This window comes from Gorilla gorilla, chromosome 1 (assembly GCF_029281585.2).
Source record: "Gorilla gorilla gorilla isolate KB3781 chromosome 1, NHGRI_mGorGor1-v2.1_pri, whole genome shotgun sequence".
Classification (NCBI taxonomy): Eukaryota; Metazoa; Chordata; class Mammalia; order Primates; family Hominidae; genus Gorilla; species Gorilla gorilla.
In genome coordinates this window covers 221,155,124-221,179,968 of record NC_073224.2, presented here as the reverse complement: position 1 = coordinate 221,179,968, position 24,845 = coordinate 221,155,124, and the positions used below count along the sequence as shown (strand labels likewise).

General features: G+C 51.3%; 1 protein-coding gene across 4 annotated transcripts in view; it reads left to right on the top strand.

The window, feature by feature from the left end:
- PAX7 (paired box 7) overlaps positions 1–23,335 on the top strand; it is a 117,928-nt gene extending 94,593 nt beyond the window's left edge. For 2 of the 4 annotated variants that reach the window (XM_055354705.2, XM_055354652.2), the window contains exons 8-9: positions 10,220–10,466; positions 19,362–23,335. In XM_055354705.2, coding sequence (XP_055210680.1) covers positions 10,220–10,466; positions 19,362–19,477 — 363 coding nt within the window. In that variant the 3' untranslated portion in view covers positions 19,478–23,335. Of the gene's footprint in view, positions 1–10,219; positions 10,727–19,361 lie in introns of those variants that run through there. The other 2 variants (XM_055354605.2, XM_055354553.2) reach the window with 1 other exon arrangement.
- The last annotated feature ends 1,510 nt before the right edge of the window (positions 23,336–24,845 follow it).

The following is a 24,845-nucleotide window of genomic DNA, read 5'->3' as shown; positions in this document are numbered from 1 at the left end:
CCTTTTCCAACCTGGGCGGGGGACCAGAGTCAAGGAGGCCCTCCTCCCTCCCGTCTCCTTCCTCCCGCCTGCCCCTCCTCCCCTCAGCTTGGCCAATTAGGCCCCTGACACCTGGAGCCGCTGACAAACTGTTTCTGTCACTTGCTCTCTGTCTTTCATTAGGGCCGCAGAAGAGGGGGAGCAGGAAAGGGAGGGGGAGGAGATGGGATCGTTCATGCTTAGTAAGGCCAGATACATTAATTACAAAACGGCCATTTGCCGCGTGAAAGTGTGCTAATTAAATTTATGCAATCATTATCTTTAAATAGTCATATCTTTTCCAGCGATCGGCCCCTTCCCCCCGAGCCTCGCCGCTCCGAGCAGAGTCACTCTAATCCCTCGTCCACCATTTATCGAGCCATCAGAGATGGTTTCAGAATCTCACTACACCCTGTTAGCACCAGCACCCACCAGGGGCCCTGAGCCCTTGGACCCATCCTGGCGTGGGCACCTTCAGATTCAGGCCAACCCAAGGATCTGCCCTGGGATGAGGGGCAAAGCCTCCGTCTGGTGTTTCCAGATATTTCTAGATGTTTCCAGAAATTTGGAGATTGACATCTTGTAAAACAGACATTGGAAGAGTGTGTGTGTGTGTGTGTGTGTGTGTGTGTGTGTGTGTGTGTGTGTGTCTTTGACTTCTTGGACAATGAGTGGAAAGCCATTCTGTTCCTCCCTCCACCCCCACCTCACCTCTAGACAGTCCTTAACTAAAAGCCTCCAAGGACCCCTGGAATGGGGAGGGGGCGCTTAGAAACCCATTGGGTTGGAGGATGTTTGCCATATGTCCCCTCAATTTATTCTTTTCCTCCAACCAACTCTGTGCTAGATCCTGTGCTCAGGATAAAAAGATAAATTCATTTCTTCATTCATGAATTCCTCACTTAGCAAATGTTTATTGGGTGCCTTCTGTGTCCCAGGCACTGGGAATAAGACGCCAAGTCTGTCCCCAGGCAGCTCCTGGCCAAATCCAGGCACGTCATGGCCAAATCCAGGCACGTCATGGCCACAAGAAAACAACAAACAGGGTGAGGCTCAGTCTGTTCCCAGGCAGAGGGTTGGGCCTTAGTGGGACTGAAAGTTTCCACGGGGTAAGGCTTGAACACAGGGACCTCACAGCCTCTTTTGGCTGCACCTCCCAGGGTCTCTCCCTCACACACCAGAAGGTTCTTACCAAAGTCTCAGCTGGGTGTCTTCTGCTGCAGTTTCACAAATTATCCCCTCTGCTTTCCTCTTCACTCAGACAGAGCCGGCCTCATGAGTCTTTCCAAGTCTGTATATCAAGCTGCACGTGGGAGGAGAAGAGACCCCACCAGGGTTGTGGGTGGGTAGCCCCCACCCTGGTCAGAGATGGCAGTCAATGACCCGGTGTTCACCACGTATCCTCTGAGCTTCCAAGGTCCCCAAGCTTCAGCCTGTACTCTGGGCTGGGGCACACAGGATCTGTGCCCTATACATGTGCAGTGCTCACATGCACACACACCATGCACACACAGTAGTAGATACTGCATGCACATGCAATACTTATGCACACACAATACTCACAGAAACACATAAAAAATTCACACATATACACACAAATACTTGCACATGCACACACAAATTCTACACATGCACATACAATACTCCCATGCACATATAACACACAGGCACATACAAAGACACAATGCTCACACATCACACAAGGACTTAGAAGCATGCATACAACACACACACACACAGTACTTTCATGTGCACAAGCATGCATGAACACACAGTACTCACACATGCACACACAGTATTCACACATGCAAACACTCTCTCATCCTCTCTCCATCTCTCTCTCTCTCTCTCTCACACACACACACACACAGAGTTAACACTCAGTTAATAAATGGCCCTGAGCCACCTATGGTAAATGAAGGCCACAGCCAGGCACAAGGCGATCACCTACTAGCATCAGACCAGAAGTCAAGAGTCAAGGGTCCTTGCCCCAATCCTGCCACTCATCCCCCAGGTGATTCTGGGTGAGCCGCTAAGCCTCAGTTTTCTCATCTGAAAAATGGGGTAACAGTACTTCCTAGAGTCATTATGAGGCTTAAAGGGAAATACTTCACAAACTGTAAAGTGCTGTGCTTGTGCAAGAGAATGCCATCAGCCAGGCTTAGAAAAGCGTTCATGGAGGCCTTCGAGGGTGACAAATGAGAGGGAGCCAGGAGTCAGGGGGCTGGGTCGGGGGAGGGAAGGGAACCTTCTTGCCCACACGGCAGGTGCAGGGCTTCGGTGTGGATGCTGGTAGTGGAGGGGGTTGGGTGTGTAGGCCATAAGCAGAGATGGAAACTGAAATGGGGGACAGGGAGACCTGCAGGAAATCTTGTTTGGAAGCTCCAAGTCAGCACCCGAAGCCTATTACCGCTGTCCACAGGGGGGAAGGAGGGGGAGGGTCCAGATCCTCTTAGTGGAGTATTGAGAGGAAGAGGGGGTGAGGGTGGGCAGCTGCCTGGGTGGGTAATTTCTGGCTTGCACTAATCCCAGTGTGGGACTGGGAACAGGCAGCCGCCAGTAGGGGCATGCGTGTGTCTGGGTGTCCCCTGGGGGCTGGAGGAGGGTGAAGGGCGCACAGGTTTGCGTGAGTGAGCTGACGAAGGCGGAGTTGTGGGGTGGCAGTGTGTGGGTGCATGAGGGTCTGTGTACCTCTGTGTGTGCACATCGGGGAGGCCGGTGGATCTGTGGCCAGCGGGATGGGTGCCTGCGGGTTTTCATGGATGTCATTCTCTGTCTGTTCATGTTGGTGTGTCTGTAATGTGTGTGTCTTCCTGCAGGGGTGTCTGGGTGTGTGTTGGTGCATCTGTAATGTGTATGTCTTCCTGCACGGGTGTCTGGGTGTGTGTTGGTGCGTCTGTAATGTGTGCGTCTTCCTGCATGGGTGTCTAGGTGTGTGTTGGTGTGTCTGTAATGTGTGTGTCTTCCTGCATCGGTGTCTGGGTGTTTTTTGTGTGCATCCCATATCTTTGCCTGTATGAGTATGGATGTGTCATGGTATTACATGTGTGTAGCAATTCACAGTGATGTCTTGAGACTAGTGGCCATCAAACTTGGCTGCTCATTAGAATCACCCGGGAGCTTTAAAAACTCCTGACCTGACCGGGCGTGGTGGCTCACGCCTGTAGTCCCAGCACTTTGGGAGGCCAAGGCAGCCAGATCACCTGAGGTCAGGAGTTCGAGACCAGCGTGACCAACATAGAGAAACCCCATTCTACTAAAAAAAAAAAAAAAAAAAAAAAAATTAGCCGGGCTTGGTGGTGCATGCCTGTAATCCCAGCTACTCAGGAGGCTGAGCCAGGAGAATCGTTTGAACCTGGGAGGCAGAGGTTGCGGTGAGCCGAGATCACACCATTGCACTCCAGCCTGGGCAACAAGAGTGAAACTCCGTCTCAAAAAAAAAAAAAAAAAAACTCCTGACCCCCAGACCCCCAAGTGATTCCAGTGGATAGTCAAGACGGAGAACCAGTGATGGAGCAGACAGACCCAGGGGAGAGGCCCATCTCTCTTGCCCAGTCCTCAGCCTGCTCTGACAGGATCTGCCTGGAGGCAGAGGTGGATTCCAGGCCCCAGACCCTTAGGAACCAAGGCAAGTTGTGAGCTGGGCTGCCACAGGTCATCTCCCAGCCTGGGGACAGTTCTTGGTCCATAGGGACACTTTCATGCAATTCAGACAAAGCATTCTATTCCTGGCAAGCTGTGTTCTGACAACGGGAACAGCGGGCTCTGAAAATATCTCCTCTTCTCACCTCTTGTGGAAGTCAAAACGGTGAGCCAGGGCTGGAGGTGGACCTGAGGCTTGGAGATGAAAGTGCTCTGTGTGTCAAGCCAGCAGATCCTTTTGGAACCACACCCAAGACAGGGGGCAGGAGGGAGTGGCAGTAATCCCTGGGGTGCCAAGTCACTCTCCCTCTTTGAGCCTCAGTTTCCCCATCTGTGAACATGCAGCAAACTCCAAGTTGCCTCCCAAGTTTCATGTGCATATTTGGGTGTATTTACATGCAAGTGTGTGCATGTGTAAGTGTATTGGATAAGTTTAGGAAAGTGGGAGTGCAAATGGGAAAAACTATCCTGCCCGTTAACTGGGGCTCTGATGAAAGGCCGTTTGGCGATTGGGACCAGAGACATTTTCAATGGACTCATCGTCCTGGATTCACGTGTGTGTCCTGCAGAGTGTGGTGTGGGCTGCCCTGTGCAGTGTGTGTGTTGTGGAGTTGTGTGGATTCCAGGCCTTGCTCAGCTGAGACTGGGAGACTCCAAGGATTTGTACTTTGATGATTCCTTCTTCCTATAGGGGAGCACACTCAGGCCAGAGTGGGGTGCAACTTGTCAAAGCCGCACACTCCTGCTCCCTTTCCAGTGTGCAGGCCCCAGCTTCTGCTTGGGGACAGAACAGTTCTAAGGGGGCAGAGCAATGCTTCCTTCAGAAAGAACCCACTGGATGTTGGCCCCCATGGGAGAAAAAGATGAAAAACTGCACAGCCCCTGACTGACAGCTGTTCCCAGAGTCTGCTTCCAAGTGCTCATTTCCATCTCAGGCAAGGTCCCTGAGCCACCTGCCTCTTCCCTTCTAATCCAGGCAGAAGAGGTGTCGGGGAGGTGAAAAAGGAAGGGGAGGGGGACAGCTGATATTTACTGGGAACTAACAATGCACCAGGCATGGCACATCCAGTGTACATTTACTCACTTAATCCTTACAATAACTCTCTAGGTAGCTACAATTACCATCATACCCATTTTATAGATGAGAAAACCGAGGCACAGAAGGTTAAAGAAATTGCTCAGAGTCGCAGTTAGTCAGGGCAGATATTCTGGCCCCCATGCTGCAGGAAAGCCCTTCTGAGCACTGACTGGTCCAGGCCCAGTGCCCTCGGGGAAACTGTTGTCCCTCTTAGAGCCTCAGGGTCCCTCTCAGGCAGTGCAGAGGTGGGGCTCTGTGACCTGCCAATGGTCCCTGCAGCCTTGACCTGATTCCTGACCCCCACCCCTATCCTGACCTTCAGTCTCTAGGCCCTGTGCCTCCCTCTTCCTCCGCACCCTGCTGCGGCCCCCACCCACCCACCACAAACCCTGCCACAGAGCCCCAATGATGGCGATCGCCCCTTCTAATTGCAGCCACACTCCCAAAGCCACGTTCGGTTATCACAGAGGGTGCAGATCTCGCAGCTCAGCCTCCTCAGTCCCAGGCCCTCGGGGCCAGCTCAGGAACGGAGGGAATTAATTACATTTTTCCCATCCCCTTCTTTTAAAGTAGGGGAGCGCGCCGGCATGTCCCAGGGGAGGGGGCGGTGAGCAGAGGCTGTGGAAGGGGGGCCCCCACCCCCAAACCAGCAAGCCTCTCCCCAGCAGGCGGAAGGGAGGGTGAGGCTGGCCTCTTATTGATTTAGTCTGGTCGAGGCTGGGACTGATTTGGAGTAGAGGGAGAGGAAGGGGTTGGGGGCGGGGTAGGGGCCGTGGCGGGTGGGGGGAAATGGAGGAGGAAGGGAGAGGAAGGGACGGCTGTCTGTCAGCCTGATGGACAGCCCTGAGATTTGCCTTCAGATAAAACCTTACAGATGTGGAGGCCGGTATTGATTTTGAGTTAGTAACGGTAACGTACCAAGAAGTAATACATTAGTGAAAGCAAGGTCACCAGGAAAAAAGTAAAACCTACCCGGGGAGAGGCCTTAGCATTCTTGAGAGGGGTGGATTACTGCATCAGACCTGAACTTCCTCAAGTTGAAAAGTTTGCAGGCTCCGGACCTCAGCTGGATTCCTAACTGTGGGCCAATGCTTCCTGCTTCTGCAGGCCAAGAGGGAGCCCTAAGGGTCCCCGGGAAGCCAGAGGCCAGCGAGGGGCATTTAGGCCCATAGGGCTCTGTGCAGTGAGGTTGCCAAACCTCTCCCTGTGTGCTCTCCAGCACAGCTGGTGGCAGGGAAAGAGCACAGCTAGGGACCCGGGAGACCTGGGTGCAAATCCCAGCTCTGCCACTTACCAGCTGTGTGTTTGTGGGTGAGCCCTTTTGCTTCCTCGTGTCTCAATTTCCCCATCTGCATAATGGGAGTAATGATACCCTATCTGCTTGAGGAGTCCATGAACTGGCCAATATATGACTCAGGCCTTGTGGTCTTCATCAGTGGGTGTTCTCCCCTACCGCCGCTCTCCAGTTGGGTCCTGTCCCATTAGCTTAGACGCTGCCCTGCCTGGAGACAGGGGGTTGGATGAAATGGAAGCCCTTTGATCCACAGACCCCCAGGGGCTCTGGGAGAGAGTGAGCAGTGGCAGCACATCCTCCATTCACACCTTCCCCAGATGTGGATTTGATTTGATGTTCCAGGGCAAATCCCATTGAGCAAATCCCATTACGGGAAAAGCTCCCTGGACCCAAGCTGTTTCTGAGCTGTCAGTTCACAGCCCAGGGTCCAAGACCTCCTGAGCCACCGGGCACCACCCAAGCCCCTTCTGAGAAAGGACTGCACAAGCCCTCGCAGCTCCTGGAATTTTTACTCTCCACCTTCACCTTCTTGCTATTTCCTAAACCTGCTGGGTGTGTCTTGTGATTCAGCCCCCTCAGCCCCAGGGACCTCAGGGCCTTTGCACTTGCTGACTTCTCTGCCTGGAAAGCGCCCCTGCCTCGTCTTCTCAGGGCTGTTCTTTCTGGTCTTGCTGGATATCAATCACATCTTTGGGGAGTTCTTGCCTGACTGCCCCACATAGCCCCTTATTTTTCCTCTGTAGCATTTATCAGTATCAGAAATTATATTATTTGTTCACTTGTTTATTGTCAGCTTCGTTCCTTAGGCCGACAGCTCCAGGAGGACATGGGATTGGCATTTTTCATGGCTGTGTCCCCAGTGCCTGGCTTAGTGTCTGGCATATAATAGGTGCTCAGTAAATGTTTGTTAAAGGAATACACATGAATTCAGCAGAGGTTTTCTGAGCTCAGAATATGTAGCAAGTACCACGTAGGCACTGGGGCTACAGAGATGGACAAAATGCAGTTCCATCCCGCTCTCAAAGAGCTCATAGTCCAGCCCTAGCTCCAGACTGGCACATAGTAGCACCCTATGAAATGCTTGTTGGATGAATACATGAATGAATGAAGGATATCTTCAAGAAATAACACATTGTTTGGGATAGCTGGAAGGTAAAGTGCAGGGTAGAAAGGGGTGAAAGGAGTTGGGACAGGCAGCTAGAGGTCTGTTCACTAGGAGCTTTTGCTGAGAGATAATGGGGAGCCATTCATAATTCTTGAGTGATACTGTCAGATTGGGCAGCAGTTCTGTGCAGGTCTCTGTCTTAGAGGATGAGTAGTGGGGCTACACATAGCTCTCAGCCTGTCTCAAAGCATCCTCATCCTCTTCCTAACCATCCCCCGACTCCTCCCCTCCCATCATCCCATCCGGGCTTGGCATCCTGGGGATGGGCAGGAGGGAAGGATCAAACTGGAGTCTCACGGGAGCTGACAAACCCTCCCAGGAGTCTCCCAGCCCCCGTCAACTGTCCTTCTGAAAGAAGGGATCTGGAGCCTGTGTGTTTTTTCTGAGCCTCTAAGTCTATTCTTGGAGTCCAGGCCTCCTTTAAGCAGGGAGCAGGGTCCGTGTTTGTGTTGGGTGAGAAAGGAGATGGGTGGGGAAAGGTCTAGACTGAGAACCCCAGGGCAGACTCAGATTCCTGAGTCTGCCCTGGGACCTTGCTCTCCTCCCCAAGCCCCTAGCACATTCTTCAAGCTAAGGAGATCCCATCTTGACATACAGAAAGCAACAAACACAGTCCCACAGTGTCAGACACCCTCACATACCACTACCCCAGCACCCTACTGTTGACCTGACCACAACAAAGACCTCAGAAGCACATTCAACACAGAGCGAGTTAGGGAGACCTCAGCTCCCTAAAGTAGTGCTAGTGTCCAAAGGACTCTAGACCCTCCCCAGCCCAGCCTCCTGCCTCCCAGGCAGACTTTCTCTCTCCTTCTTGCAAACCCATTCCAGTGTGTCTTTGCCATCTTGATGAGGTTGACACACCCCTATGTCCCACCCAAATCTCCCCAGCTGTGTGGAGATGAAGACTAGCCAGTTGACAGTCTCAGCTGGTCTGAGCTCTGAGCTCTGGTTCTGGGGTGAGAGTGACAGAGGGAAAAGGTGGAGAGGGGAGACCCCCAGGGCTGAGGGCATGGGGGAAAGAACCAGGCAGAGGCCCTGCTCAAGACATTCCAGAGGACCTAAGCTTCCCCCAGAGCAAGAGACCCCACCCCACTCACCCCACATTAGCTGCCCAGGAAACAAACTACTGCTGGTCGTTGGAGTGAGACCCTCTAAAGTGATCAGATGCCTCAACCTCATTCATTCTTGAGAGTTGAACTTGACATTTTGCAGGTGAGCCAGGGTCAGGCGAACTAAGCCCTGGGCCTGCTGTGAGATCTAGGGAAGCCACGGCCCCTTTGCGGCCTCAGTTTTTCATCTGGGAAATGGGCATCCTAGCTTTGCCCCACAAATCTCTGTGGGCTTTTGGGTTGGGAGAATCAAATGAGTTACCTGCTCAGGGATACTCCCGAGGTTACACAGCTGGTAAACGGACAAGCTCGGTGTCTGTCCCTAGCCCGAGGAATCCATCAGTGCCCTCGACTGAGGCCAGGCCTCAATGCCTGTGGCACAAGCCAATAATAAAGGCAAAGGTAAAAATCTTCAGAAGGTGTCTAGTCAGCAAAACGATCACTGCTCGAATGCCCACAGCCTGCTTTCTTACCCTGTAGGGGGAGTCAGGGAACTCAACCGTGTGCCCAGCAGGGATTGCCACGTGGTTCTCCGTCTTGGTGCTGGGCAGATTATCAGCAAAGCCGTCCCCACCTCATACTCAAGGTCTTCCTCCCATAAAGGGCGGCATCACCAGGAGGTCATCAGGGGCCTGGGCCCTGCAGGTTAGGTTCACGAGGGCCTGCCTCTCCCTCCTACCCTCTCCCCTGCCCTCCTCTGAACTCACTGGGACACTGTGCCCTCTCTCTCCTGCCCTCTCCCCTGCTCTGCTCTGAACTGACTGGGACACTGTGCCCTCCCACTCTCCAGGAGCTCCTGCTGCACCACTCCCAGTCCCACCCCAGGAAAACACTGCTTTTCCCCGTCCTCTTTCCTGGAGAGCTAGACAGCAGGTTCCACCTCCCCTAGATTTCCCAGACTGCCAAGGATGACTGGGTGCCCTCCTCTGTGTCCTTTGATAGATAAGATGCCTGTATCACTACTCCATGTCTCTATGATCTTTGCTAGTAGCTTCCCTCACCTGACCCAGACCCTTCCTCCTCCTCTCCCCCGACCGAGGGCAGGGACCATGGCTCTTTCTCCTCTGAAGTCTCAGAGCCTTCAGCTCTCAGCCTGGGGCCAGAGTCAGCATCCATGCCTGTTTGTGGAGTAAACAAGTGAACATCCCAGTAAGTGAACACCTGGACCTCCATCCAGGTCCCCTAAGCTGAGCTTCTAGAGACAAGCCTCCCCTGGTAGTCTGTGTTGCCAGCACTGACAGTGAGTTCCTATTTGCGGAACCTGGCCAGGCAGGGAAGGAGGGGATGCTCACAGACCTCAGGAGCTGGCAGAATCAAAGGAAGTGGCCTGAGAGTCTCTTTGAAAGCATTGGCTGTGGGCTTCAGTGTCGAAGGGGCAGGAACCTCAGAGTCCGGAGGAGTGGCAGGCAGAGCAAGCCACACACAGTGACAGCAGACAGATCAAGAGTCCTGCTGTAATGTTTGTGTTAGAAGATGGGGCCATCCCAGTCTGATGGGGGAGGCACAGTTCTCTGAGCTTGGAGAACTCCCTGACTGATGGGAGAGGCCTCATTAGCCAGTTCGTTCATTCATGCATTCATTCATGCATTTATTCATTCAATAGACAGGCCCAGAGTGACCCTTAGAGCCAGACCCTGGAGCTAGAGAGGCGAGTAAGGCCCTGCTGAGTTCTCAGTGGAAGGAGGATCCCTGGGTCAGGACCCTCCTTCAAGAGAAACACCGAAGACCAGCAGCCATCCCATGCATGAGGGCACGCAAATCAGGTAAACTGAGGACCTCAAAGCTACAGAGACTTCAAGGGAACAACTCTGGCAAAGAGCGTTCCAGGGCCAGCCTGGCATTGTGCCCAGTGTGCTCGCGTCTCTGGGGTCTGTCCGGTGAGCCTGGCACTAATGGCCTTTTCCCCACAGGTGATGAGCATCTTGGGCAACCCCAGCGCGGTGCCCCCGCAGCCACAGGCTGACTTCTCCATCTCCCCGCTGCATGGCGGCCTGGACTCGGCCACCTCCATCTCAGCCAGCTGCAGCCAGCGGGCCGACTCCATCAAGCCAGGAGACAGCCTGCCCACCTCCCAGGCCTACTGCCCACCCACCTACAGCACCACCGGCTACAGCGTGGACCCCGTGGCCGGCTATCAGTACGGCCAGTACGGCCAGAGTGAGTGCCTGGTGCCCTGGGCGTCCCCCGTCCCCATTCCTTCTCCCACCCCCAGGGCCTCCTGCTTGTTTATGGAGAGCTACAAGGTGGTGTTAGGGTGGGGAATGTCCATTTTACAGATGGAAAAATTGAAGTCCAGCCAGATGGAACAGTTCACCTAAAATGACACTGAGTTGGGCAAAACCCAGGACATCTCCTGGCTAAGCCTCTGCTTCCTTACTATGGCTCCAACAGAAATATAATACACAACACAAATATCACTTAACATTTCTAGTGGCCACATTTTAAAACATAAGAAGAAACAGGCCAGGTGTGGTGGCTCATGCCTGTAATCCCAGCACTTTGGAAGGCTGAGGCAAACGAATCACTTGAGCCCAGGAGTTCAAGACCAGCCTGGTCAACATGGTGAAACTCTGTCTCTACTAAAAATACAAAAATTAGCCAGGCATGGTGGCGTGCACCTGTAATCCCAGCTACTCAAGTAGGTGAGGCACAAGAATCACTTGAACCCGGGAAGCGGAGGTTGCAGTAAGCCGAGATCACGCCACTGTACTCCAGCCTGTGTGACAGAGCAAGACTCTGTCTCAAAAAAAAAAAAAAAAAAATCAAGGAGAAGAAACAATGGAATTATTTTTACTAACATTTTATTTGACCCAGTACATCCAAAAGATTATCATTTCAAAATGCAATTCATATATAATTATTGAGATATTTTACATTCTCTTCTTTATGCTATGTCTTTGACATCATGTGTGTGTTTTACACTTACAGCCCATTTTAATTCGGACACTGAGTTTTCAACAGAAATACTTGATCTGTATTTAAATTTCATATAGTTTGCAATTGAGAAAATATACTTACACACCCAAAGTGTTCCAAATTGTAAGTTTTCCAACTACTAAATAACCCAATTGAAGATTGGTTTTTGACTTTAAATTAGTTCAAGCAAAATCGGCATTTGAAATTCTGTTTCCCAGTCGCACTAGCCACAGTTCAAGTGCTCAGTAGCCATGTGCTGCTGGTGGCCACCGTGCTGGACAGCTCGGGGCATGGGAAAGCTCCCAGCCGCAGGGCATGGGAAAGCTGTGTTTCCAGCTCTCTCCTCCACTCCAAACTCTGCAATGGTCTCATGCACCCATCCCAGCTGCTATCCACTTTGTGCCTTGCCTTGAGGCAGGGACCGTGGATCCTCACACCAAAGGCTGGAAAACGCAGGCCTGGACACAGCCTCCACCGCCTGGCAAGGCCAGCAGCAGGGCAGGTCCAGATGGGACAGGGAGCCAGAGGTCATGGGTCACTTTCCTGCCCCACCGCCCTGCAAAGGCCTCACCTGCTTGTGTCAAACTAATCAGAAGGGCATGTGGTAAGAGGGTGAGGCCCCCATCCCTGAGGGCGTCCTCTCCCCCAGCCCAGCCCTGGGCCAGCCTTTCTGACCTCTGCTTCCTGCCCACCCCCCCCAAACCCACTCCTCTTCCCGTGTCGTTGGCCTCCACTGCCAAATGAGGGCCAGCTATGTCGGCCTCCACCTCCCAGCTGTGTTCACAACCCTTCCTGTGCATGTACATGTTTGCATATGTGTATGTACACATGTGTGTATGGGTGTTGGTGAGTAAGTATGTTGGGACATGTTACAATTCATGTGTGTGTGTGCATGTGATGCTTCAGAGTATTTCAGCACCCATGTGTTATTGCATGCATCTTTGCATATGCGTGAATACATGTATGTGTCAGTGGGCACATGTAAGCATATGTGTATATGACTTCACATGCGTGCACATAAATGAGCATATTGTGCACACATGATGTGCACATCTGTTTGTGTGTGTGAACACACATGTGCACACATATATGTAAGTATATGTATCTGCTTAAACATGTTTAAATGTGCATTCAAGTCTGTACATATGGTTGAGCGTGTCTTTATGTGTGCCTCCATGTTTGGCATAGGTATGCATATGTCAATATGTAGATAGGTATAATGAATATGTATGCGTGTGTATAGATGTATATGAGTGTGCAAACGTGTAACTGTATGTACATGTGTATAGCCATGCATTGAGGCATGCACACATGCTTGAGTGTGTCTGTGATTGTGTGTTTGGAATTACCTGTGTGTGGACACATATTCTGTGTGCAGTGTGTAAATAGGGGTGAGTGTATGAGTGTATGTTTGGGTATGTCATAGGTGTGGCTGTGTGTACATGTGTATGGATGTACATCTGGGTGTAGACATACACTGTGTCTGTGTGTATAACTGTGTGTGTGTGTGTGAATGTGTACGTGGGGGTCTGCATGTATATTTGAGAGCAGGGTGCACGCATGTGCATAGGAGAATTTCCAGAGGGTCCCAGGGTGACCTCCCGACCCAGCCCGTGTTCCTGGGCATGGAGCAGGACACACATGCTCTTGATAAATATTTTAGAGTGACCTCAGCAGCGGCAGCAGCCCCGGCCTGGGGCAGGCGTTAGTCACACCCAAGCTCGGTGCCCTGCTCCAGGGGCGCCTGCTCAATTCGGAAATAAAATTAACCCCAAAGTCAGCATGGGGGCAGCAGGGGAGGGGATGAAAAGGGAAGGGGCCTAGGAGGCGAGAAAGGAGGGTTTGTTCTCCTCTTGCTTGGACAAAGCTAGCCAGAGCAGCTTCCTCCTCCCCCACCACCCCGCACTCCATTCTTCTCTTTTCCATCCTCTCCTTCCACTCCCTTCTCCTCCTGTCACTCCCCTTCCAGCTCCACCCCTGCTGCCCTGGCTTCTCCAGGAATAGCTCAGAGCTCCTCTTGGCCACATTCTCCAGCCCTCCCCAAAGGGAGCCCAGCACAGACCCCAACTCACCCCACAGAGACTCCGGGCCCAAGCTGAGAGGGAAGGGCTGGAGGAAAAGCCCCCTCCTCTGCCCCCAATTAGTGCAGGCAGTCACACACTTGCCTCTCTGAGCCTCAGTCTTCCCATCTGTGAAATGGAGACCACGAATTAGACTTAACCATCTCAAAGTGTTACCATTGCACCACCTCCCTCTCCTTTGGCATTTTGGAGACCCTGAGACACATCGTGTTCCCGCTAACCACTTGCCCCACATCCCTGGGCAACTTAATCCATCTGTGGCTGGGATGCCCCAGTGTGTGTGCAAAGGTCCCATGTCCTGGACTGTGCTCACCTATGCCCAGGTCCATCTGTCCTCCCTTAACACCTGTCCTCTGCCCAAGTTCATCCCACAGGGCACTGGGCAAAATGCATGCTCCTCATTCATGTCATTCTCTAAGTTATTTGTCCCCAGGTTGCAGGTGCAAAAACGAGGCTCAGAGAGGCGAGGTAGCTTTTCCAAAATCCCACAGCATGGCAATGGTGGGCCCAAAGTCTTCTAACTTCAAACCACAGATTTGTGGAGGCCACTAAGCAGCGATACACACCTAAGCCCACCCATGCGTGGATTCATGTCCACGGCTTCACATGCATGTGCATATGGACAGATGCACACGCAGAGAGAGGGGTTTATATGTGAGTGTTCATTAATGTGTGTACACAGCTTTAAGATATAAATATACAAAATGTGCATGTGTAAAGGAAGGAGGAACGACCATTTATTGAGCATCTACTATGGGTCTAGCATTTCATCCTCATGCCACCCTATGCAGTATACGTGGTTATTCCCATTGGACAGATGAGGAAATGGGATCCCAGAGAGGCTGTTTGAGCAAGGTCACCTGGCAGCCCATACTGATGTGTACACAGCCACACCTGCAGCCTGGTCCCTGGAGAGCCACCTTCAGGTGTGCATGGAACGAGCCTACACATGGGCCAAACTCTTAGGCCCCAGAGTACTCCTCCTCTTCTCCGTGGGCTTCTCATCTTCCCAGGGACACCTTCACTCCTTTTCCTGCTCTGGCCATTGTCCATCCACCTGTCCGTCTTTCCTCGTCTCTAAGGGGGTGGGGGCAGGGGCCCAGGGATGGGGCACATGGCAGATTAATATGGCCCTGGTGTTCCCAGAGGCCAGGGCTATACTAATGATGGGGCTGATAGAACGCAGAAGTGTGAAAAGAATTTTAATAGATCTGACAAGTCTAATAAGAATTTGTGTCTAGAAGGGTCCTCCTCTGGGGCTGCGGGCTGACGAGGCGCTGACGGCTGAGATTGTTTACCGGTTGGCATCACCACCACATCTCCTGCCAACTCCCAATTAATCTAATTTGAGACATTTAGAGCCCAGGCGCGGGCGCGAGGCAGAAGAGGGGAGATGCAGAGAGACACAGGGACAGGGAGGGCCGTTGACGGAGGCCATAATAAGAGATGTCACAGCCCTGCCCTCGCCGGCCCCTCGGCTCCACCCCGGGAGAGGCAGGCTGTGCGGCCTGTTGGGTGCCCTTGAAGTTGGCAGGGTCATCAGGAAAGTTTGGCTTCCTGGTGTTTCCTTGGCTACCTAGACAGGGCCTGGCAAGCTCCTACTGTGTGCTGGGCCATGGGCTGGTCGCTGGGAGAGGCTGACAAGGATAAGGCAAGCAGAGTGGCCAGAGGCACAAGCAGGACCAATGCAGGCTCCTCCTCCATGTCATGCACTGCATGTGACTCTGGGCCAGCGACCTCTCCGTACCTCAGTTTCCTCATTTATAGAAGGAGAACGCTGATACCTAAAGCATGGGGCAGTTGAAAGAAATAGATGTGGTCATGCCTGCCAGCACACAGTAGGTGGTCCATACATGAGGGTGCTCGCCTTGTTGTTCTGATTATTATTCAAAGCCAGTGAAAACTAGAACTACCATATTTATCAAAAGGATAGGAATCAGTGTATCAAAGGGATGCCTGCACTCCCATGTTTATTGCAAAACCATTCACAATAGCCAAGACATAGAATCAACCTAAGTATCCATCAACAGATGAATGGATAAAGAACATATAGTGTATCTACTCAGTGGAATACTATTGAGCCATAAAAAAGAATAAAATCCTGTCATCTGCAGGTCATTTTATTAAGTAACATAAGCCAGGCACAGAGAGACAAACATCACATGTTCTCATATATGGGAGCTAAGAAGGTTGATCTCATGGAGGTAGAGAGTCAAATGATGGTTACTAGAGGCAGGGAAGCAGGGAGGGAGATGAAGAGAGGTTGGTTAATGGGTGCAAACATACAGTTAGATAGAAGGAATAAGCTCTAGTGTTTGATAACAGAATAGCGTGACTACAGCTAACAACAATGTATTGTATATTTCAAAATAGCTAGAAGAGAGGATTTGAAACACATAGAAATGATAAATACTGGGCCAGGCATGGTGGCTCACACCTGTCATCCCAGCACTTTGGGAGGCCAAAGTGGGCAGATCACCTGAGGTCGGGAGTTTGAGACCAGCCTGGCCAACATGGTGAAACCCCATCTCTACTAAAAAATACAAAAATTAGCCAGGTGTATTGGTGGGCACCTGTAATCCCAGCTACTTGGGAGACTGAGGCAGGAGAATTGCTTGAACTCGGGAGGCGGAGGTTGCAATGAGCCAAGATTGCACTGTTGCACTACAGCCTGGGAGACAGAGTGAGACTCCGTCTCAAAAAGAAAAAAAAAAGAAAGAAAGAAAGAAAGAAAAGATAACATAAATCCTGAAGGTGATGGATGCCCTAAACAGCCTTACTTGATCATTACACATTCTATGCACATAGCAAAACTTCAGAGGTACCCCCAAAAATATGTGCAAATATTATGTATCAATTGTTTAAAAAGCCAGAGCTCTCAGCCCATCCACAGGAATAGCTGAAGAGGTTGGTGTGAGAGGCTGGCATGGTGTGAAGTAACGAGGGGAGGCAGCGGCTGCTGTGACTCAGGGAAAGTGTCACCTGCTTTAGCGGCGTGCCCTTGGACAGATCGCTTACATTGCCTGGAGCAGAACATGGGATCAATGCAGAATTTGGGGTGCAGAGCACCTCGTGCCCTCTAAAGTGTTTTGCGTGTACAAAGGGTTATTCTCTAGGAGCCTGCAGGGGTGGCTGGGATCCAGGCTCAGACTGCCTGGGTTTGAATCCTGGCTCCACAACTTATGAACTGTGTGATCTTTGAAGTGGTGCAGTCTCTCAGAGCCTCAGTTCCATCATCTGTAAGATGCGGATACCACCACTACCAGCCTCATAGAGTTGTTGTAAGAATTAAATGGAAAATGAGCACAAAATGCTTAGAACAGGACTGGGATAGAACAAGCTCTCTGTAAACCCTGGCTTCTCCTCTTTCTATTCCGACTGTCCCTCTAAGAATGAGGCTTCTTTTTTTTTTTTTTTTTTGAGACGGGGTCTTGCTCTGTTGCTCTGTTGCCCAGGCTGGAGTGCAGTGGTGTGATCTTGGCTCACTGCAAGCTCCACCTCCCAGGTTCACGCCATTCTCCTGCCTCAGCCTCCTGAGTAGCTGGGACTACAGGTGTGCACCACCACGTCCGGCTAATTTTTGTATTTTTAGTAGAGGCAGGGTTTCACCGTGTTAGCCAGGATGGTCTCAATCTCCTGACCTCGTGATCCACCCACCTTGGCCTCCCAAAGTGCTGGGATTACAGGCATGAGCCACCGTGCCTAGGCAGAATGAGGCTTCTTAATGGGATGGACACTGGAGCCCAGGTAAGGCAGGCTTCCAGTAGCAGAGTTGGTGTGGCCAGGGCTACAGAGTCCCCCCAAGGCCAGAGATGGGAATGGCCCTACCCTCACGCAGAGTAAGGGGCAGACCCAAGGCAGGGCCAGGCTGACTGCCACCCACTCTGCTCTACCAACTGGGAGCCTGGAGGCCAAGTGACTTCAGAGGAAGGCTGGCAGTCCCTGAGGGCTCAGCTCAGACCCTAGGCAGACTTAACTTTCCTCTCATCACCCACCTTGGAGCCTGGTAAGCAGAGGGGCACAGGGTTCAGACACTCCAGAGAGATTCCAGGGCATTTGCACATCCCTTGGGACTGTCGAGGGCCAAGCGCCTTCATGCTCTGTAACCACCATCTTAAAGAACAGTGTCTCACTTCATCCTGATAGCAGCAGCCCTGGAGGAGGCTGGACTTTATTTCCCCCATTCTGCAGACAAGGAAGCAGGTCTAGAGAGGTCAAGTGATGTGCCCAGGGCCACATGAGCAGGAGGTAACTGGGACTGCAGCCACCTCATCTGCTGCTTCATCCCCTCCTGCCCCCATCAAAGGCCATTTTTACTTACTAAATCCCAATCCTAGTCTTCTGCTGCTTCCAAACCTACATCTCTCAAGCTCACAGTGTGCCAGGCACAGTACTAGCTAGCCACTTTGTACGTATTTCTTCTTTAACCTTCATAACAGCTCCTCAGATAGCTGCTGTTACAATCCCCATTTTACAGACAAGGAAACTGAGGTTTGAATAGATGAGGTGGGATGCCCCAGAGCACACGTTAAAAGTTGGCATGTGCAGGATTTGAACCTCTGTCATTTGAACCACTAGGCAATACAGCCTCCCATGGCTCAATGATTGGCACTGCCCACTTGGCCTCCCTGGCCTCATCCTCAGGCCATGCGTATCACCTTTTGGCTCCACCCACCTGCCCTGGGCAGGAACCTCCAACCTTGGGGAAGCATGTAGAGTGCTACAGTGTCCCCTGTGGGCAGGTGACAGAACAAGTGTTGAACCAGGCCTTGCAATCCCTAATGCAGTGGTCTTTCCATCTTCCTCTTGCTTCTGGATCCTACAAATCCCAGGGGTTTGGACTGGCCACAGCCACAGATCCCAGCTTGGGAGGCAGCATCTCTGTGCCTCTGGAGGCCTTGGCCACACCCCAGCCAAATCATTTGGTCGGGGCTGATTTCTTTTGTAGCCTCAGAAAGACAGAATTAGTACAGTCAAGACAGAACACATGTACATGCAGGTCAAGGGTCATCCCTGCACATACACAAATATAGAGGCAGGTACCTGGCTCAGTTGGAACTCACCTGTACACAGTGCCTGCACATGCACTGGCATTCCCAAGGTTCATCTATTCACAAAGGTGCACACAACTCACACACATATGTGCATGTGTGTGTGCAAATGTTGCTCTTCTGTGGACATTCATATGCAGTCTAATTCAAGGAGATTCTTGTTTCAGTTGTTCACACACACAAGTATGCACCACTCTCAGGCACACACACCCTCAGACGCTCATCCGTCTCATCCGGGTGACCAGATGGACAGAGCTGTAGGTCTCAGCTCCCTGCGTATCTGTGTCCTGGCTCCTTCTGCATGGATCCCTCAGCTCACCCACAGCCACTTTGGCCTCGCAGCAAAGGTCTTGCTTTGCCTTATCTGTAAGCTGGGCACAGATAGAGAAGGCAGAGAGACCTTGCCCTCATCATTACCTGCACTCAGGGATTCACAGGGCCTTCTCCATAGCAGGTATATGTAGTGGGCTTGTTGAGGGGCGGTTAATTCTTTGCTCAGCAATGTGGGTAATCTTCTGTGCCTCCCTAGGAACTTACCAGGGAGCTGGGCACAAAATGCATTAAACATATTTGCTGAATGATTGGAGAGGAGGTGAGAGAAAGAGCTTCATGAAGAGATGGATAGATGGAAGGATGGATGGATGGATGGATGGATGGATGGATGGATGGATGATGGATGGGTGGATGAGGGATGGATAGAGGACAGATGGATAGAAGGATGGATGGATGGATGGATGGATGGATAAATGGATGGATGGATGGACAGAGAATGGATAAATGAATGAATGGATGGATGGATGGACAGAATGGATGGGTGGATGGAGGCATGGATGCATGGATATGGCTGGATGGATGAGATGATGAGTGGATGGAAGGATGGAAGGATGATGGATGGATGAAAGAATGGATGAATAGGATGGATGGATGGATGGGTGTAGACAGAGTGAATGGAAGAATAAACAAAAAGAACCTCAATTTCTAGGAGAGTCTCTTCTTTTTTCCAGCTGCTGTTGATTATCTGGCCAAAAATGTGAGCCTCTCCACCCAGCGTCGCATGAAGCTTGGGGAGCACTCTGCTGTGCTGGGACTCCTGCCTGTGGAAACTGGCCAGGCCTACTAGGGCCCCTGGGGCGACTTGCCCCAGCCCAATTCCCAGCCCAACCCTAACTGACCCCTGAGCTTCCCAGCCTTGCCGCCTCACCCCCCTGTTGTCCTAGGAGGCCAGGAAAGGAGCCCACCTGCTTCTCATCACCAGCCCCCTGGAGGTAGACAGCCAGCTTGTCACTCACCTGTGGTTAGGGATCCAGAGTGATGCCCTTGGAGTCTGCTCCCCACTTTCCCCAAGGAGGGTTTCTGGTCAGCCTGAAGTCCTCCCCTGTCAAATCCCATGGTGGCCTCTGTGCCATCTCAGGCATGGAGATTGGGGCCCACCTTGAACACCTTGGGTGCCCAGAGGAGGATGGTGCCTGAGAGGAGGTCCTGCAGCCCTTTGGACCCAACTCCAGTGGGGGCCCTAGCTAGAAGTGGAGGTGAAGCTTTCAGGGCTGCTCTCAGCTGGATGTACTGGGAGCCAGCCCTGCAAGGAGGGTCTCTGGCTCAGTGTCAGAACCACAGCCCTTTCCTCCTCTAGACATTGGAACTCCAGCAAAGAGGGGACCCTGGCTCTGGAGTCTTCCCAGGGGAGTCAGCAGGGGGGCAGTCTCACCCCCACCCAGGAATTTGAAGGACTTCAGAACCCTCCCCAGACACCTCTACTGGGTGCATGGGGAAATCTAGCACAGGCAGGGAGACTGGGGAGACCAGGAAGAGGCTTAACCAGAGGGTAGGGGCACATGGGGGTGGGGCTTGTCAGCCGTGGGCCCGCCCAGGATACGAGGACCCAACTCAGGCTTCTGGAAGCAGAGGGCTCTTATCCTGAAGCCCAAGTTCCCAGCATGTCCACTCCATCTGGGGCCTGGGGAGCCCACAGAACTTTTCAGTTTCCTTCATTAGCTGAATCAGATGAGATGGGGAGGGGATAAAGTCTTGAGGATACATGAGTGGAGGAGCAGGAAGTGGGCTCAGAAGGCACTTTCATAACCAGATCCCTCTGTTTGTGGGAGGGCAAGGCTTCAGCTCTCTGCCTGCAAGTCCACACCCCAGGGAGTTGAGATTTTGCCCAAAGCCTTCCGCAGAGGCCCGAGCCCATCCTTACCATGCCCTATCCTCTAGGAAGAGGTCTCCATCTTCCCCAAACCCCTTTCAGTTTCTGGGGATGCAGAGAGCTACCCTCAGAGTTTGCCCCACAGACAAGATGATTCCCCCTGGCATGTTGTTAGGGGCAAATTGCTGTCCTGCTCAGAGTGGCATCTTTCAATGTTGCCTCCGTCTTGGCCAAGAGGTCCCTGCCTCCTGATCCGGCACAGCTGAGCTGAGGCAGATGTGACCAGTTTTCAAGCTACCAGCCCTGGGCAGAGGAAGATGTCAACAATTCCAGAGCAGAGGGAAGAGGCACCTTCCTTGACCACACCAGTGGCCTCCTGAAGTTCCATGCTCGTAAGAGCTGGGACCTTGGGAGGATGATTCAAACCCCCGATTCCTCCTCCCTGGGAACTTTTTACCACCTTTACCTATTTATCAAAATCATATTCATCTTTACCATCACTGTCACTGTAATCTACATTCCATCACCTTTATCAGGTGCTGCTGAGTACAAAGCACTTGGGATGGGAGACACAGCACTGAATTCACAAACATTGGACCAAACTGTTTGTCCCCATCTGGGTTCATGAGGCCACCTCTTTGCTCAATCCATGCCTCTTGCCCTCAGTCAACAAGACATTCCTAGAGGGAAAGGGCTGCTGCTCTGGGAGTCAACCTGAGTTCCTCCCTCCTGGGAAGCTGGGTTGGCAAGATTCTAGGACACTCACCTGCATGGACATCACCTCTGTGACCAATGCTTACCTGTTTCTCATCTTCAGACTTGGCGATATCAAGCCTGTTCTGGACCATGACCAGGCTGGCTCATATCTCTGGTTTAGAGAAACCTATGAATAACTGGGGACAAACAGACTCTTTGGTAGCAGCAGACACATGTGATCCATCAAGATCAACCAAGGTTGCAACTGGAGCGTCCACTGCCAGAGACCTTTGGTTCTTCAAGCTCGGGACAAAAAAGAAGACTCTGTTGTCCCTTGGTAACCCAGTCCCTGCTTTTGTAGCTATCACAGCAGAAAGCAACTCTTCCTGAAGACCAAACACTCGTCATCCACATTCCTTGAATGGCCAATCCTTCCACCTGGAGGCCTGGCTCAGAAAGTATCTGAGTATCCTGACACCCTCTGTGACTCAGGAGCAGGGATCTCAGGCAGCTGACATCAAAACCACCCAGCCCCATCCCCAGGAGGCGACATTCCAATGCTAGGACCAATCCCAGATATCTGGTCCCGATGGTGAAATGGAACAAAGACCTGCTTGGGAATAAACCAAGTGATTTCTCATGACGTTGAACATAAGTTCTCCCAAGCCATCATCTTGGTAGAAAATGGGACTTATTCCTGGACGGGCCCCACCCCCTTCAGAAAGAGGCCCTTGACCCTGATAGGTTCTCTCTAAAACCCGTATATTAACGCATCTGGCTAACTTGGTTATAAAATTCAGCCTTGTGTTAGCAACTCGAAACATCACCAGAGAGGTGATGTTGAATGAGAGACACAAGGCCTCCATCTCTTTGGGGCTGACCACAGCCTGAGAAAGAAGGTCTGGGTTCCAGTGGCCAGGCCGTCCCAGAAACAACCCCCATCCATCCCTGTAAATAGAGTCTGTAGCAAAATAAGAGCTGCTTCCTCCAACTTATCACAAGTCGCCGTTGGTCCTCTCTAAGGAGGGCTTTCTTCTGAGTTCATTGTACAATAGTTGGAAACGTGGTGATGTGCTGTTCGTTTATAGAAAGTTGACTTTTTATAAATATATATATATACTAAAAAAGGAAAGAAATCCCCCACAGTGTGTGTCGTGCTAGTGCCAGAGACCATCTGTAGGGATATATCTTCATATTGTGTGTTTCAAATTATGCATTCCAGGCTCTAGTGGGTTCTTTCAATCTTGTTCCTTTATTTTTTTCATTTGGTATTTCTCTCTTGCTATATAAAGAAAAAAAGAAGTGATGTGTAAGAACCAAGCTATGCTTTTGTACTTCCATTTTATACTTGATTTAGCTTTGTTGTTCTTTTGCCAGAGGAACATGAAAGGGCAGAGCAAACAGAGAACTAGGGGGATAAGAGAGAAGAAAAGAAGAATGGAGAGAGAGGTTTGCCCAGAAGGAAAACGAAGAGTCAGATTGAAATCTGACTCTGGCTTGAGAACAGGACAGGTCCCAGAGTTTGACCACTCTGCCAGAATCCAGTGTTTTAAGATGGAGTTGGTGAAGAATCCAAGATTTTGGATCCTGGGCCTCAGTGACACTCCATCACCCAACTAAAAAGATGTTCCCTGGGACCTCTCTCAGGCTGATGTTCTTCTCATCAAGCTCCCGAATGTGTCTCGCACTATTGGACACTTTTTGGGGGTACACAGGTCTTCTCTCCTCCCCTCCTGCAGAGGCACCAAAACCAAGACCAAATGGGGGTTCTCTAGCCGTCAACTTGAAACGCTCTGAGACTTCTGTGTATTTGATGCTTCTTCAAGTCAGCTCTGACATGGCCAATTCCCTGACCTGGGAAATATTTACATAGTACTCTAGATCATTCCTTCTTCCTAGTAACTGCAACTTTGTTGCTTCTGTGTTTGACTCACAGCCACTTTCCCCCATGCGGAAGTGAGTGGGTGTACGTGAGGGTGTGAGTGGGGTGTGTGCGTGGGCGTGAGGTGTGTGTTTAAATATAATCGCACCATAATTTATTCAGCTATATGGAGTAGTAGACTAGAAAGAGAAACTGGTATTTGCTTTAACTACCTGCTGCTTGTAAGCGCTTCCTCTGTAACTCAGGCGTAACTGTTATACATTAAAAGAAATTAAAAGCATTTTGAAGGTTTCGTGTACTCAATTGATTGTCATTATGCAGCTGCTCCAAAAGGGACTCTGAGGGGTGTCCAAGAAGCCTTTGGACCTAATTTAGAGGATCAGGGTAGAAACTGTGTTTCTCTTGCTCCCCACTGGATCCTCTAGTGCCAAGCAGCTGCGAGGTTTCTAGCAAATGCCTAATCGATATTTGTTCAATGGATGTTGTTACTTTAAGCCTCTCTCTGAGCTCATAGAAACAGCACAGTGTCAAAGAATAAGGTGAAACTTTAGTTCTCTTCACCAGAGCAAACTTTTCCTGCTGCTCATCTTAGAACCCTCAGTGGCTGTCTCCCATTACATAGGATTTGGGAGGCAGAAGAGAGCTCAGAAACTTACATATGGCTTGGAAGCATATGGGGATTCTCGGGCAATTTTCTGGTTTTGTTCTTTTTAGAGATGGGGTCTTGCTATGTTGCCCAGGCTGGAGTGCAAGGCTATTCACAGGTGTGATCATAGCACACCGAAGCCTTGAACTCCTGGGCTCAAGTGATCTTCCCGTCAGCATCCTGAGTCATTGGGACTACCAGTATGCCTGGCTCTTTTTCTCTTTTTGAATTGTTGATGGAGAGATCTCCAGAGAAAGCTGTAAGGGAATGAAGGAAGCAAGATAGGACAAGTAAAGAAGCTGAGCAAAGAGGTGGTTTTACCTGGAGTCCAGCTTGAACCTGATGCTACAAGGAGCTCTGGAGTGTGGATTGTAGTACCAGAGTAGTCCCACCTTGAGGCTGGGGGCTGGCCTTTGGTACTGTGTCAGTCAGTCATTGACTGCTGGCTGTCCCATTGATGTGGGTGAGTGGGTGATATGTAAGTGATACGTAAACTATCTGCCCAAGCATCTCTAAAGTGGCTTTTGTGGGCTGCAGGCACTTCTGCAGAGAAAGCACAGCTATGAGCCCTTAGCAACAACAAGCACATCAGTTAGGGGATAGGTGCATTGGCCCAGGAAAAGGGACCTGGGCAGGGACCAGCAATGTCCACTCCACATATGTTCCCCTGGCCCTAAACCTGGGTATCCAAGTCATTCCAGGGCTCTGGTTTCCTTGGATTGTCTTCTGAACCAGGAATGCAGTGGGGTGAGAGAGTTGTTGGTTGAAATTGTACATGAAGAATTGATAAGGTGCTCCTGTCGACCTGTGTCCAGTTAATCCAGCCAAATTCCCCAGGGCAAGGTCTGGAGGGAAACCCTTGGGTCTTCCTAGGGTCTGAAACCAATCAGAAGTTGCCCCAGTATCTTCCTCTTCACAGAGTCCCTGGAGTGTGATAAGCTCTGTGCCAGTCCCCTATGGAATCCAGAAAGCGTATATCAGAGCTAGTGCTCCCAACCATGTCCTGTCTCACATCTGTCCCCCACCTACCCACCTGCAACCAATCTATCCTTCAGGTAAGTCAGGAAGATGTGGGGGAGAGTCCGCTCTGCATCTAACTCACTATGGGTCCTCAGAAAATT